Consider the following 15,444-nt stretch of genomic DNA (forward strand, 5'->3'; position numbering starts at 1 on the left):
TGTGGTGCATTTAACGGGAATTCTACATGTATGCAAGACGGTCGTTGTACTAAAAGATTTCCAAAAGCCTTAGTGGATGAAACTGTAACAGGACATGATGGATCATATCGTCACCGTTCAAGAGACAATGGTGGTTTTACTGTTGAAAAGCGAGTGCTTGGACAACAGGTTACTTTAGATAATAAGTGGCTCGTTCCATATTCGCTTGTGTTGTCTAGAACATATCAAGCTCACATAAATGTTGAAATGTGTAATAGTGTAGAGTCAATAAAATATGTTTGTAAGTACATAAATAAGGGCAGTGACCAAGCTACATTCGCGTTGATAGATGAACACGATGAAGTTACAAGATTTCAGTCAGGCAGATATATAAGTTCTTCGGTAGCTGTGTGACGAATCTTAAGTTTCAACATTCACGAAAGATATCCACCTGTGACCCATCTGGATGTTCATCTTGAAGGCGGTCAACGTATATATTTCAACACCGAAAATGTTACAGAACGATTAGAGAATCCTAGCCAACAACTTTAAACAACTTTATTAGCATTCTTTCGACTTTGCCAAACTGATGATTTTGCAAAATCTCTGTTGTATGAGGAAGTTCTATCGTATTATACCTACGATAAGCAACGAGGTGTCTTTAATCGAAGACGCCGTGGCAGACCTGTAGGTGGCGAGTCAGGTATTTTCAAAGAACATGTTCTTGGTAGAGCCTTGGTATCCTAACAACGCTGAGTGTTTCTATTTGCGATTATTACTACATACAGTGCGAGGACCAACCTCATTTATAGATTTGAGAAAAGTAGACGATGTTGTCTATCCAACTTATCATGCAGCTTGCCAAGCTCGTCATTTGCTTGAAAATGATCAACATTGGGATGACGCTTTAGCAGAATCCTGTGTTAGTGATAATCCACGACGTCATTTATTTGTAACATTACTCACATTTTGTAATTTGTCAGGCGCTATACAATTATGGGAAAAATATAAAGACAAATTTTGCAGAAGACTTTCTAAGAAATATATCTAACAATAATGAAGGCACAACTAATGATAATTTCCGTGATCTTGCCATAAATCAGTGCTTATTAGCTCTTCAGGATGACTTAGCAGCTGTAGGCGGTGTGTCACTCTGTGAATATGGTTTGCCAATACCAACCTCAGTCGGAGAGGTTACTAATAGGGAATATTCCGCAGAGATGGGTTACAACTCAATGGAACTGCTAACAACATTAGAAAACGGTGTTCCAATGATGACTGCAGAACAATTTTAAGGCGTCGTCCTAATTGACAGCGATCGCAAGTTGACACGATGCGTTCCCGTCGTGCGATGAGTTCAAACATAAAGATTTCATCAGAGTGTCCTATTTGAACCTCGCAAGTAATCGTGCGAGCACATGAAATGCTTAATAACGATCGTGATTTTTTTCGTTTGATCGTGCGACCATGTAATCAAAGCTACAGATCTCTTTTGAGTGTCCTAATTGGTTACATAAGTACGCGATGCGCCGACGCGCGAGGGGCGCGGGACGAAAGGGGCAAGGGCCAACACCAGTGGCACACAGTAGGTACTCGGCTCGCTCGCGACCGGACGCCATTTTGTGTTTTCATTCTTCGTGTAAAGCGTTTGGCTATTCTGTTACATACAAGATGACATTCGAAGAAGATTTAATTAACCAAGTACGTTTACATCCTGTTCTTTGGAATAAACAGTACAATACTTGGGGGGGGGGATCTACAATCGATTCTGGACCCAAATAGGTATGTAGTTTTTAGAATTTTTGTCTGTTTGTCTGTAGGTATGTCCGGAGTAAACTCAAAAAGTATTGCACGGATTTACTTCAAATTTTGCAATATATGTATATATTACTTATGGGTTGAGTCAGGACATAGGCACATATTATCACGCTATCACAACATTTCAAATTTAACATATTTGACACAATTTGTATGTTTTAAAAGCTTGTCGCGATTTTACTAAGAAAGTAAATACGAGCACTTAAATCTCGCGACCAGCGTTTAAAGTTGACAGTAAAGTTACAGAAGATACGAGGGTTTAAATCGTCAATATATTTTTACATTTTTCCGAAGATCATTTATCAAAATCATTTTAGAAAATCAATCTTTAACCGAGTATCAGCGTCGAATGATCCAAATCGAAGAAGATAAAATTAAAGCGTTTAAGGAGAAAGAAAAAGAAGTTGAGGATGAAGATTTACTATTTTTGAATTCGCTAGCTCCATATTTTAAATATATGAATCCAGTGTAAAAATTAAGATTAAAAAGTAACTACAGAATACAATAGCAGACGAAATTTCTCTAGCTATGCCATCACTCCCTTCAAACTCTTGATCTACTATGTCAATGTCAATCATACCTTTACCTGTGCACGCATCCTCACATCCATCCATGACACTACCGACAAACACACAACAATTCTACGAATCATTTAATGCTGAATGTGATTCTTGAATATAAGATTTTTAACACCAAAATTTCTTTTCTAATAGTACAATGTGTGATTATTGCTTGTTTTATACCGTCTTCTTCTTAACGTATGGTTGATGAACAACGTGGTGTCAAAGTTTAAACCGCTGTAGGCCTCTGACATGGCTTCACACACCGTTGAAAAATCTCTTTTTTTTTAATTTGTAAATCCAGTAGTTTAAAACTAGAATTCTACGTAATTCTGCTGACTTAAGAAGTGATTTATATACTCTGTTGCACATTAAACCTACATAATGACTACCTATATGAAAGAAATATAAAAAGTAATAAAAAAATATAATAAATATATAAAATATTTCTTTCATTTGAATGGTCTTTCAACAGGGACTTGCAAATTGGAGGAAAATGGATAGGTTCAACTGCGAAGCGGCTCACGGCTTTCAACAGTCACACGCGCCGCGCGCGATCCAATATTTATCATTTTTATTTCGTGATCATGTCGCCGTCGTTTGGCCAGTTATGTTCTGTTTGTTTTTATTATGTTTTTAAAGCTATCTAACAAACTAATGAACTATTTTGATTTGTGTTGGTTATATGCAACTACTGTAAAAAAATATTTATAGGTATTTAGAATGATTTTATATGTTTGAACCTATCTAGTAATTATATGTTTTTTTAATAAATTAATCCTTAACTACTTTATTATTTTAATAACAGAGATCATTAGGTAACTAGGTACTCATTTTACTTTAGATAGGAGCTATGTGGATGTATATGGAGCGAGAAGAGACAACGCTGTAAATATCCACAATGCAAGGGAAAAAATTATATATCATACGAAAACTGTCGTGTTGAGTTGTGTTTGAACAAAGACAACAGTTGTTTTATTATTAATTTCATCAATAAGTAGATCTATTGTTATTGTAAAACTAAACATATAATTATTTTCATTGTTCATAATAGGGTATTTTAGTCTAGATGAGAAAAAAATTAAAAGTGTGTTACAATGATTGTTTAGAGGAAAAGCAATCGGGAAATGTTAGTTTCACTTCGTAAGGTACATAAATATATTTTTTATTGCAGTTTAAAGTTTTTAGGTTTTTTTATCTGTCTTTGAACACTACGAAATGTCGCCGCCATGCTAATGACGTCATTACGGTAGTAAACAAAAGTGTCAGCTGTCAGTGTCAACTTGGTACTACAAACGTGTAAACTGGCTTAATTTCATTTCACATTCTTAAAAAATAACTATAATCATTCAACATCATGGAAGTGGGTTACGTTAAAGGTGACTCCACAAAGGAGATTGCCACGGGGCAGGTCCCTTTTGTGGTATCGTGTGCCTGAATGGAATAATAACCTAAAAATATTGTTTATTTTTTTGTTTCCAAATTATTTTTTATACAATTTCTTTCACCCTGGGAATAAAGTTAAAATTAATTAATAGTTAAACATTACGTCGACATCCGTTTGATTGGTAAACAAAAAAAAGTTGCCAGATATCAAATAACTATTGAAAATTACGTATTTTAATCAATAGAGTAATCGATATCAAAACAAAACAGTTATTAAAAATAAAAAAATACAATTATTTTTAATTATTATTCTAACTATATTCATGATAAGTCTATATTGTTGAACAGATAAGATAAGATAGATAAGATAAGAGCGATTTTAAATTAAAATAAAAGCCTTACGTAATTTAAAAACTTAAATCGATTTATTAATGATTAAATATAATTGCTCTGGCAACATTTACTTGCGCATGTCACATCACTTTGACGTTCGTTCGTTGTGTGTTCGTGATTGCTTTGTATAATACGTTGAGTTTTGAATTCCGTATTTACTTAGTTATTATTTACGATACGTGCCTTTCTGCTACCACCGAGTTGAGCTAATAAGTTCCTCGCGTACTTACTTTATGTTTTGTGAGATAATTGACTCCTCTTTGTGAGATATTGACTCTAAGTGCTTGACTCTTGTTTGTGCTGTTCTTTGTGAGATAAAGTGCTATTCTTGGAGAACAATTTGACTCTTAGTGAAATCCTTGTGTGATATTGAACTCCCGAACTGTTTTGTCAGAACTATGTCTACCCCAGCCAGAAGTCGGGCACACCGCCTGTCTTACCGACGCTGTATTAACTGTTCCCTTTACTAGCGTCTAATTTACGCCGGTATACAGTTGAGGAGTTGAACGAGCAAATGACAGTTCTTCTACGAACTTGGACAACGCCTACACCTGTAAGTTATCGTGTGCATAAACAATAATAATTATTGTGGACAATATAAATATAGTGGTTAAATGCATTATGCAAACTCAAAATAACATTTGATTAGAGTAAACTTAGCACTGTAAACTTAGTTCTTTATGAGAGTTTATGTATTTACAAGTTTAAGCAGTTATAAATATAGAATAGTATAGAATATAATCTTTTCCAGGTAACGTCAGATGATATCCTATGTATTGAATGTTATTTGCTGTTGCAAGAAAGGATATTGTCAAATATAACTGGATCCCACGAGGATATATCACCTGCATATGGTCACTTAAATGTTTGTTATGGATGTGGTATCTCTGTTGCAAGTCGGAGAACCCACAGAGTTGAGTTAGACTGTCCACAACGTAGCATGATTTTAAGATGGACTTTAGCACATCTGGTGAGTATTATTTAATAACATTCTGTATCATCACGCCTATAATCCCCAATCACAAGCGTGACGACGATTAGGCAGAGGTGTACCTAACAGTACACAATACATTTTGTCAGTTATGTTCTAAGTAATAACGGTGAGACCATGCAATCAACCAGGCACAAACCCAGTATTCCAGGCTCTTCTGGTTACTACTCATGAAATCTTAATGGAAATACCCAGAAACCCAATCCTGGAACTGAACCTGAGATCTCATACCCTGCAATTGTGTTTAACATTTTCTAAATAATGTTTCAGAAAAAATGCTGCATAGTTTATTTCTAATTGATGCTATTTTTATTCATATGCTTGCACAATAACAATATAGGGTTTGGTACCTATTCTGATATTCACTAATACCAACTATTTCATTTTAGGTTCCACATTTACAAAAAGTGTGCATTCCTTGCTGGTTAGCAGCAACTCGGGAGACGAGACGTTTGGAGGTTCAAGATTCAAACAGACCTGCAAGGGTCATGGATGCAGCTCTATCTTCATTAGAAGACCCCGAGATACCTGAACCACCTCCAATGCCAGCTCCAACATCTCAACCACAACAAGCATTACGAGTTCAATCTAAGATTAACTCACAAAAGTATAAACGAGTTGCTGCAGCTTCTCGTCACTGTATGTTTGTAGGCTGTGATAATGATGAACGTCTTTTAGTACCTATGACTATAAAGGAACTGTTGTTATTGCAGTACAATATATATATACCTTTAAATGCTAGAATCTGTCATCACCATTTATATAGCAATCAGTGGGATGAACTGACTACCAACCTAAATGACTTTACTAGCTTTCAAGTTGATGATATATTTTCCATACTGGAAAGAGCTTCTCAAAGAAGTTTAGATTTTAATAATATTGCAGCAATGGATGCACATTTACGCCATTATTGGCTGGGACTTACAGAGATGCAGTTTAATGAAATATTAAATAGCCTTCCTACTTTACATAATAAGGTTAGAAATCCTAGCCTTGCATTAAGCACATTTCTTGTTAAACTTAGGACAGGGGACAGCAACCAAAGACTGGCAACTCTTTTCAATTGCCACGATCTACATTAGAAAAAAAAATGAACATTGTTAGGGAATGTTTAAAAGAACATTTTGTACCAATGCATTTGGGAGTTAATCACACTAATATACAAAATGTGGCCTCACGTAACAGGACTATTCCTGAAGGTCTATTCGGAGACAGTAGCATGGCTCCAGATTCTAAACCTGCTATTGTCATATGTGATGGTACATATGTTTATGTACAGAGTAGTAGTAACTACAAATATCAGAAACAGACATATAGTCTACACAAATATAATAATTTGGTTAAACCCTTTTAATCACATGTTGTGATGGATATATTTTAGAGTGCATTGGACCATATGAAGCAACAAAAATGACTCGACAATCATGAGTGATCTATTTCGTAATGAAAGTGGTCCAATGCGCTCATTTTTAGACAGGGGATGTCTTTATATTGGATAGGGATTTAGAGACGTGATCCCTGAACTCCAAAGCTATAATTATAAAACATACATGCCTGAGTCATTATTGGAAGGTGAATTTCAATTGACCACTGACCAAGCAAACAAGTCTAGGTGTGTGACTATGTGTAGATGGGTAGTTGAAATTGTAAATGGTCGCATCAAAAGAGACTACAAACTGTTTCGACAAGAATATTTTAACAGAGCATCAACACACCTTATGGATGATTTTAAAATTGTTTGTGCCCTTTTGAATAAATTCCACCCAACAATTGAAGATAGACCTGACGCTGCAGAGTATGTGCAAATTGCTCAGGCGAGATTAAACAGTAGTAATTATTTGGGGGAATTTATTCGAAGGGATAACATCAATAGGAGACGTACGGTTTTCCAAAACATAGACAGCAATGCTCCCCATTTAGATCATTTTCCAAGATTAACTTTAGATGATTTAAGAAGATTTGCATTGGGATCTTACCAATTAAAACAGGCTAGATCCTATTATGGGGAGCACATAAGAAGTAATGGTACTTATAATGTTGAAGTAAGCAATGATGTCTTGGAAGAGGATTTGCCCTTAATATTGGGTCAAAATAATTATTTAATTAGGACTAGAATTAAGTCCCGCCATGTGAGCCATAAAACATATTACTCTTATTTGTTGATAAGTAGAGATGAAGATCGGGCAAATTCTTTAGAAAGTATCATTGCTTACTATTGTAACTGTCTAGTGGGTAACCGTACGGTAGGGTGTTGTGCTCATACTATGACAGTATTGTGGTATTTAAGCTGGGGCCGCTTCAACAATGTGAGTGCTCCAGCTCAATCTTTGGACGAAATATTTTATGAAGAATAAATAGTTTATTCATGTTTTGTTTTTTTTTTATTTCCCTTGCTATTACTAAAATAATAATAACTATCAATAACGGTAATTATGAGTCTATACTAATATTATAAAGAGGAAAGATTTGATTAGGTAGGCTATAATTTATCCGGGTATGGAAAGGTGTTCCCGGGGACGCGGGTGTAACCGCGGGAAACACATAATAACAATTCCATTACTTTATGCATAAATAGAGACATAATTCCATGGTACTGCTATTTACAGTACATATTTCTATGCTCATAGTGATCTATAGTCCATGTCAATTTCTAATTATAACCTATATTCTTAAAACAGAAAAATAATGATATCTCTTGAACCAGGGTGAATAAATGAAAAAAGGTTTCTGATTATGAAAATGCAATGTTTTTCCTATTAGTTAAAATAAAAATCTTCAGGGCACAAACATTTTTCACTGGGACCCAACTTCCCTTACAAAACGGGCAATCTCCTTTACCAAGAATAAACTCTCTGATGGTCGGTAAATTTTTTGCTGTAAATCCCGACTTCTGTTCCGCTGAGTTACGGAATGTTAAAACATCCGTGTAGGTTTTAAGTACCTTTTATATATCTTTGATACATTAAAAAAGCTATTTTATTGTGATAAAAGATGGTTTAAATTTCGTACATTGTTTTCAGATCCGGAAGGGAGACTTATGGCGATGACGCTATAGATTACGTACAGCTGAAGAGGGAACAAAATGTTTGCACTGTAAAATGTACAGTTTGCCCTGAACACAAAGTACGAAGTAAGCCGTATGCAGCTACACTCGTAGTGGATGAACAGGAAGAAGTGGTGATAAGTGTTAAATGTCATGATTGTCCTGCATCAGCAGGTGGTTGTAAGCATGCAGTTGCATTTTTGATGTGGTTGCACCGCCGAAGTGAAGACCCTTCCTGCACGTCTGTAGAATGTTATTGGAAGAAGTCCAATCTTGCCAAAGTTGGAACATCAATTAAAATATTAAGTGCAAGAGAAATGGCAAAACGGAAACCAAAAGTATTTGCACCAGACAGCGGGTTGATGAATGAGTTTGTCAAAGAATGTAAGACAAGAAAAATAAATAATTGTCAGTTTGTTAAGCATGAACCTGACTATTGTGATACAGATACTAATTTATCATTACATTATCTGATGATGACATATAATGATGAGAATTATGATAGATTTCTGTCTAAAATCTTAAAAGAATTCAGCAAGACAAATATAAAACATGCAGAAAGAAATACTAGAGGTCAGAATACCAGTTACTTGTGGCATGAACTCCGATATGGAAGGATAACGGCTTCTAAGTGTTATGAAGTTAGTCGTTGTAAAACAACTGATGGAAACTTGGTTGCTGTCATTCTTGGTGCGAAGACTCCAGAAACATCAGCTATAATTAGAGGAAGAAAATTAGAAGATCAAGTGAGAAAAGTTGTTGAGAAGAAATTGGGAATCAAAATTCAAATGTGTGGTTTGTACATATCGGAGACATTCCCAATGATAGCTGCATCACCAGATGGAAGAAATGAAAATACAACATTCGAAATCAAGTGCCCTGTTAGTGCCAAAACGTCAGAAAATTATATTGACAAGGAAGGCAGAATAAAAGAAAAGTATTTTGCCCAGGTGCAAATACAAATGTATTGTGCTCACGCCACTGAAAGTTATTTTTGTGTTGCCAATAGTGACTTTGAGAAAAACAATGAAGTTGCACTTCTTAAAGTTGAATTTGACCAAGAGTATGTACATAACGTGAGAAAAAAAAATATTTTTAATTTTTTAGAGATATATTAAGACTAAAGAATTTATTTAAGATATATTTCAAAAATGCATGTAATACCCTATTAAGAGCCAAATATACCAATGCAATGCATACTGTACCACAAATAAATATCTTCAAAATTAATAAAGTTTAATGGTTATTGTTATTATTTCGACGGGTCCCAAGAACAAAAACTTATGTAAATATAAGTCGATTTTTAGTTTTTTGATCAAATGTATTAAGTATCATAGTAGCTATATGGTAGTGTAATTATTTTTTAAATAGTGTTTTTACTTTATGAAATAACGAATCGAACATTGCCTTATCTGAGAAATAGTTCTACGAACAAACACGCATCGACATGTAAGAGCTTGTTCGCCGCGGTAAGCACTACGCGCATCGCGATGTAGCGTCATTCACGATTTTGTACTCCTCAGTGGCGGTCGATTTTGGAGATTCAAACAAGTTTTTAATTGTGAGTCAAATTAATGCTATAAGGTGTAAATACAGTGTCACAGAGTATTTTTTGCGATGTCTGCATTGTCAAGAAAGAAAAGAATTTTGAATTTAGCGCTACAACTGAATGAAAATAATTGTTCTGATCCTACTACGAACAGAAATAACAATGAAGAAAGGAATAATCTTGGTAAGTAATTGTTTTATTTTTCAAGTTACACGTATTTTAAAGTTGGCTGAGTGAATTTGTATACAAAGCTAAATGTTTTAAGAAATAATCGAAAATTATTAGAATTACCGTCGTGTGTGATAAAAGTATGTTGTTCTACGTTAATAATCTAAAAAGTTTTTTTATGTATAATTTGTTGTAATAATTTCATTATTAAGTAAAACTACACAATAACATTTAATTTTGTTATATTTATTTTTACGACATTATTTTCACATACGATGTTGTTCAGCCAAAGTTCTTCTAAAATTTTCAAACGTATGTGCAGATAGGATGTTGTTCTACGGAAACTTACCATAAAAATGTAGTCTTATGTGATAACGAGATTTTGTTCTTTGTAAAAACTTTTACATGAGACTTTTTTCTAATCAAACATACACCATTTAATACTCTTCTTTTAATTAAAATGATTTATTTTTACTAGTGATAGGCGAGTACACAAATAAGGAATTAAAATTCAGTAGCTATATTGTTTTTTATTTGACTTTATTACAGAATCTGCAATTGAACGTGACAGCAATGCTAGCTCCCCGCTACCGTCCGATGCCCAAAACATTATCGTCGAAATGGCAGAAGTATATCATGCCGTATTTGATGAGACTAACCATACAGATGTACCAGAACTACAACTTGAAGCTACCGAAAATCATATTCATACCACATGTCAGCAAGTAGTTTCACCCTCTAACACCAATACAACAGTATCTGAAAAGCAGCATGAAACTACTGAAAATACAATTTCTAATACCTGTCATCAAGTGGCAACACCAGCACCTGTACTTTTTTCACAAGATTCGTATCCAGAAGAAATACTTACTCCATTGAATATAGAGGTAACCTCTAGTTTTAATAATTCACCAGCGTTATACCTAGAAGAATTTGAAGAACCAGCTGTTGCCACTCCTTCTACTTCACATATCACACTAGCTACACCAATGCCCTCTCCAATAAATGTACACAGGAAGTGTGATGATCATTTTTGTCCGGACCATAGTTCTTGGATAGATTCTGTTCAATCTGTAAGTACTAGTGTTTCGACTTTGACATCATCACAACAAAAAAAGAGAAGATCAAGAAAACGATTAGTTAATAAGGACAATTGGTCTGACGTAAAACGAAAATATTTAAAAAATCTCGGTAAAAGCTATGTGTCAAAAAGAGGCAAATTCGTTGAGGATAAAGTTATGGGAAAACCTTGCAGTTGTCGGTTTAAATGTGCTGAAAAAATTTCTGAAGACCAAAGACTAGATTGCTTCAATAGGTTTTGGAAACTTGGGAGTGCCGAAAAACAATGGGGATTTGTTGCAAAATATGTAAAAAAAGCTCCTAAATATAGATGTTTAAATCGCAGTACTCCTAACAACCGTCAGTTTACACTCAAGTATTTCTTGCCAATTAAATCTTTAAATGCCGATGCGACTATTATAAACGTCTGCAAGACTATGTTCTTGAAAACACTAGCTGTTAGTGAAAGTATAATCAAAACCACATTTAAAAAATATGATGGTGTGGCACATTTTGAGGAAGACCTCCGAGGCAAACACGACCATCACAAATCCATAATTAATAATGACATGATAAAGAGTGTGTGTGATCATGTAAATTCATTTGTTCCCATTGAGTCCCACTTTATTAGAAAGGACTCGACCAAATTATATCTAGATGGTAGTCTCAGCATAAGCCGAATGTTTAAACTGTATAACGAATGGTTCGATCAAAACATATACGGATCAAAAGCAACGACTGTACGCCAGTATAGGGAAATAGTGAATAAAAATTTTAATCTTGGTTTTCATATACCGAAAAAGGACCAGTGTGAAGTTTGTCATGCTTTTACAAATAATCGGACACCTACAAATGAAGAAATACAAAACCATAGAGTACATATGGACGCAAAGAAAACGGCACGTACCATGAAACAAAAAGACAAACATGATGCTATAGAGTCTCAAGGGTCCATTGTGACAGCAGTTTTTGATTTCCAGAAAGTATTGACTTGTCCCCACGGCCAAATAAGTATATTTTATTACAAAAGAAAATTATCTGCCTTTAACTTTACAGTTTTTAATATGGGACAAAAGAAAGCAGTGTGCTATATGTGGGATGAAACAGTAGCTAAACGAGGAGCTAATGAAGTGGGAAGCTGTTTATTAGATTTCATAAAAGATAATTGTACAGAAGGCACAAAAGAATTTCGTTTCTGGTCCGATAATTGTGCGGGCCAAAATCGGAATAGATTTGTGTTTTCTGTATATTTATTTGCAGCAAAAAAATACAAGGTTTCTATTACACATCGTTTTCTAGAGAAGGGACATACCCAAAACGAGGGAGATAGTGTTCACGCCGTCATAGAGCGTTCGTCTCATTCCAAAACGATATATACACCTGATGAATGGCGCCTGCTTGTGCGATGGGCAAAAACAGAAGGAGAACCATATTTAGTTAAAAATATGATACAGGAAAACTTCTTTAACTTTAAGACCCACGTAAATGACAAACTATGGAACAAAAATTTAAGAAAACAAAAAATATTGTGGACTAAAGTTAAAGAAGTTTTCGTTGACAAAGCTGAACCAAATAAATTGTACATCAAGTATGATTTAAATGCAGAATCTTATGAATGCTTAGTTTTACGAAACGATACTAGAAACTCATCTGTATTGCCTGTCTTAGAGCGTGCTTATTCTTCACCACTTAAGTTAACAAAAGATAAATATAATGATTTGGAGAGCATGTGCAAAACAGGTGTTATAAATGCCACTAATGCAATATTTTTTAGATCTTTACCCTACAAATCTAACAATGCAAATGACGACTTAAGTGATGAAAGTGATGAATAATACTTTTATTTTATATTTTCTTTTATTCGAGAGACAGAGTCTGGTTAAATTTAATAAGACTGATTAAAACTATATTAAATTAATAATATCCAGATGTTGATTACTTATATTAGTAGAAGTGAAATAAAGATACCCGATTTTGTGATTACACTGATTATTAAGCATTGAATAAAATACAGAAATAGAGAACAATTTTGTTATATGTTGTGATAGTTTTATAATGTTATACGGTTTAATGTTTAACCGTAAAGGAACATTTAGTTTGCTACAAGAGTCCTTTGACCTTTTGCAAAGTATTTTTTTAACTGTTTGTTGGAGATGTTTTTTGAAGGCTGTTAGTTTCTTTTTTTTAAGTGATTTAAACTTGTTTTAGTTTTAGATATTAAGGTAATTGTCAGATTTCTACTGAATGTTATTAATTTTTGATACATTTATCTAGATTATGTGGATGGATATAAAGGAAGAGGACGACCAAAGAAGCGATGGATGGATTGTGTGAAAGACGATATGGCTAGAAAGAATGTCATTAGCGAGATGACGTCAGACAGAGAAGTATGGAAGAGGAAGGCATGCTGCGCCGACCCCAAATAAGAAATTGGGATAAGGGCAGGGGAATGATAATGACATTTATCTAGATTAAGATTATGTCAAAAATTTATTATTGATTATGAGTACCTACTATTTTGAATTGTTTAGAATTTTGTTAATTTTCTTTTGCATTTGAGTTTAAACAACATATTTTTAAATACATATCTGGAAAACATATTTCCAAGCAAAACTGTGATTCGATTGGAGTAATAAATATCGTATCATATCAAATATAAAATAGTTTTCTTTCTTACTACCTACATTTAGAGACATTTCCAACATAAGACATTATTCTGTAGACAAATACCAATGTACACCATCTCAAGTACACATACAACTTTTTATTTTTATACAGATTTCATAGAACAAAGTCGCATGTGTGGTTAAGTCTTACTTTATTCCAAAAAACAAACTCACATCATTACATAAGAACGAAATTTTAAATAAAATACATATTTAAAATAAAACATTAGCAAGCAAAAACAAGTAAATTAAATAAACAAATACCTTTCACCATAATTTTCTACAATATTTATTTTTTTTGCAACTTATTCATTCACGTAACTTTATTGGTTCGCACTGCAACTAGACAATATTGAAGATAGGACTTTGTTCTTGGGACCCGTCGATTTATTATCTCTAGACACTATATAAAACCACATATATTTTATTGACAATATTTAAAAAAATCATGCATTGTAGGGTTAAATACGATGGCCGTATAACCACAAAATACATAGGTACAGAAGTCAATCTCATGTATGTACTTCACTTTTCATGCCTAAACTCGGCGGTCGCGCTAGGGTTGTCAACTTTTTTATGCGCATAAAAGTAACGTGGTAGTGGTACTCTTATCTAATTATTTGATTTATTGTTGAAAATAAAACAGGAAAAATGAAATATAAACCAATAATAATACAATATTTAATGTGGCATACAAGAGGTTAATAAACACTTTCAACGGAAATTTGTTTGAACGAGATACCGAACTTTTTCAGAAACAAATTTAAAATTTTGTTATTCAGACGTATATACCATAAAACACTATGTAAAACAAAGTACCTCTTGCGAAAAAAAAATTTTGTATGTAATTGGTTGGTACAGTCCCTGATCTAAGCTTGCTTCTACCTACAGTCACCTTGATGTGCGAGTCCGACTCGCACTTGACCGGTTTTATTTCATCTACCTTACAACATACTCTCGCCATGATCACAAAAATGTATCAACTCATACTACCTAGTAATAATCTTTGAGGGTCGGCAGGTTCGCCTGGGTCGACACTCATCATCATCATCATCATCATCAGCCTATCGGGGCGCTTACCTACCCACCTAATTGTACCTACTGCGTTTATTAAACGAATCGAAATATGAGAAAATATGTAACATACTATAGGTACTGTAGGTACATTACATATTCAACCGGCAGGCTAAAAAACGACAGTTCACTGTTTATTATTGTATTAAAACAACCGTCCACTGAACAATTATAATGCGAATTTTTTTGTTGCTCCAATATTACTTTTTCTTTTTTTGTTATTAAAATTAAAAATATTACAGTCAAATTACAGTCAGATATCACAACGCGTGCACATTTGTCTACCTTGTGTGTGACGCGCGTATCTCAAGAAAGCGGCAGCCGCGCTCGCACTGTTTTGAGTTGTTTTGAGACAGCGCGTCTGTGTACACGCACACATAGACACCTATGTCTGCGTGACTCGAACACGCTTTGTATGTAGATTGACTTCTGTACCTATTTATTTTGTGGTATAACTCTTTTATCTATGACGTGTCTATGATATCTTCTCGTTTGCCGCTCGCTTGTTATTGTGTACTAAGTTTCCAAGTTTGTTATTGTCAGTGAATCGTCTTAGGATAGTTTATTTCGAATTGGTAAGTACTCGCCACATTGTATCTTCACATCTAATATCTAATCTTCAAATCTAAACTTGTTAGTGCACTGATCTGCGGTTTACTCTTGCCCCTGAGGAAGAGAAGACCGCTGTTATATAAAATCTTACTTACAGTATAATGTACTGCACTCTATGCCGCTTTCTTTTCGATCTATACAGAAAA

General features: G+C 34.2%; 2 protein-coding genes and 1 long non-coding RNA gene across 3 annotated transcripts; all 3 read left to right on the forward strand.

Annotated features, from left to right (window-relative positions):
* Positions 1 to 3,427: 3,427 nt before the first annotated feature.
* LOC126054319 (uncharacterized) lies at positions 3,428 to 6,481 on the forward strand. The gene is made up of 3 exons (XM_049839514.2): positions 3,428 to 4,689; positions 4,888 to 5,106; positions 5,517 to 6,481. The coding sequence occupies exons 1-3, from the start codon at positions 4,651 to 4,653 to the stop codon at positions 6,207 to 6,209; spliced, it is 951 nt and encodes a 316-aa protein (XP_049695471.2). The 5' UTR covers positions 3,428 to 4,650; the 3' UTR covers positions 6,210 to 6,481.
* A 150-nt stretch (positions 6,482 to 6,631) lies between these two features.
* Positions 6,632 to 9,303, forward strand: LOC110378383 (uncharacterized). Its single transcript, XR_007512264.2, has 2 exons — positions 6,632 to 8,053; positions 8,148 to 9,303. It is a non-coding gene; the product is annotated as an uncharacterized LOC110378383 (long non-coding RNA).
* Positions 9,304 to 9,428: 125 nt separating this feature from the next.
* On the forward strand, positions 9,429 to 13,583 carry LOC135119170 (uncharacterized). The gene is made up of 3 exons (XM_064043068.1): positions 9,429 to 9,902; positions 10,437 to 10,604; positions 13,221 to 13,583. The coding sequence occupies exons 1-3, from the start codon at positions 9,788 to 9,790 to the stop codon at positions 13,370 to 13,372; spliced, it is 435 nt and encodes a 144-aa protein (XP_063899138.1). The 5' UTR covers positions 9,429 to 9,787; the 3' UTR covers positions 13,373 to 13,583.
* The last annotated feature ends 1,861 nt before the right edge of the window (positions 13,584 to 15,444 follow it).

This window comes from Helicoverpa armigera, chromosome 30, assembly GCF_030705265.1.
Source record: "Helicoverpa armigera isolate CAAS_96S chromosome 30, ASM3070526v1, whole genome shotgun sequence".
NCBI classification, from domain to species: Eukaryota; Metazoa; Arthropoda; class Insecta; order Lepidoptera; family Noctuidae; genus Helicoverpa; species Helicoverpa armigera.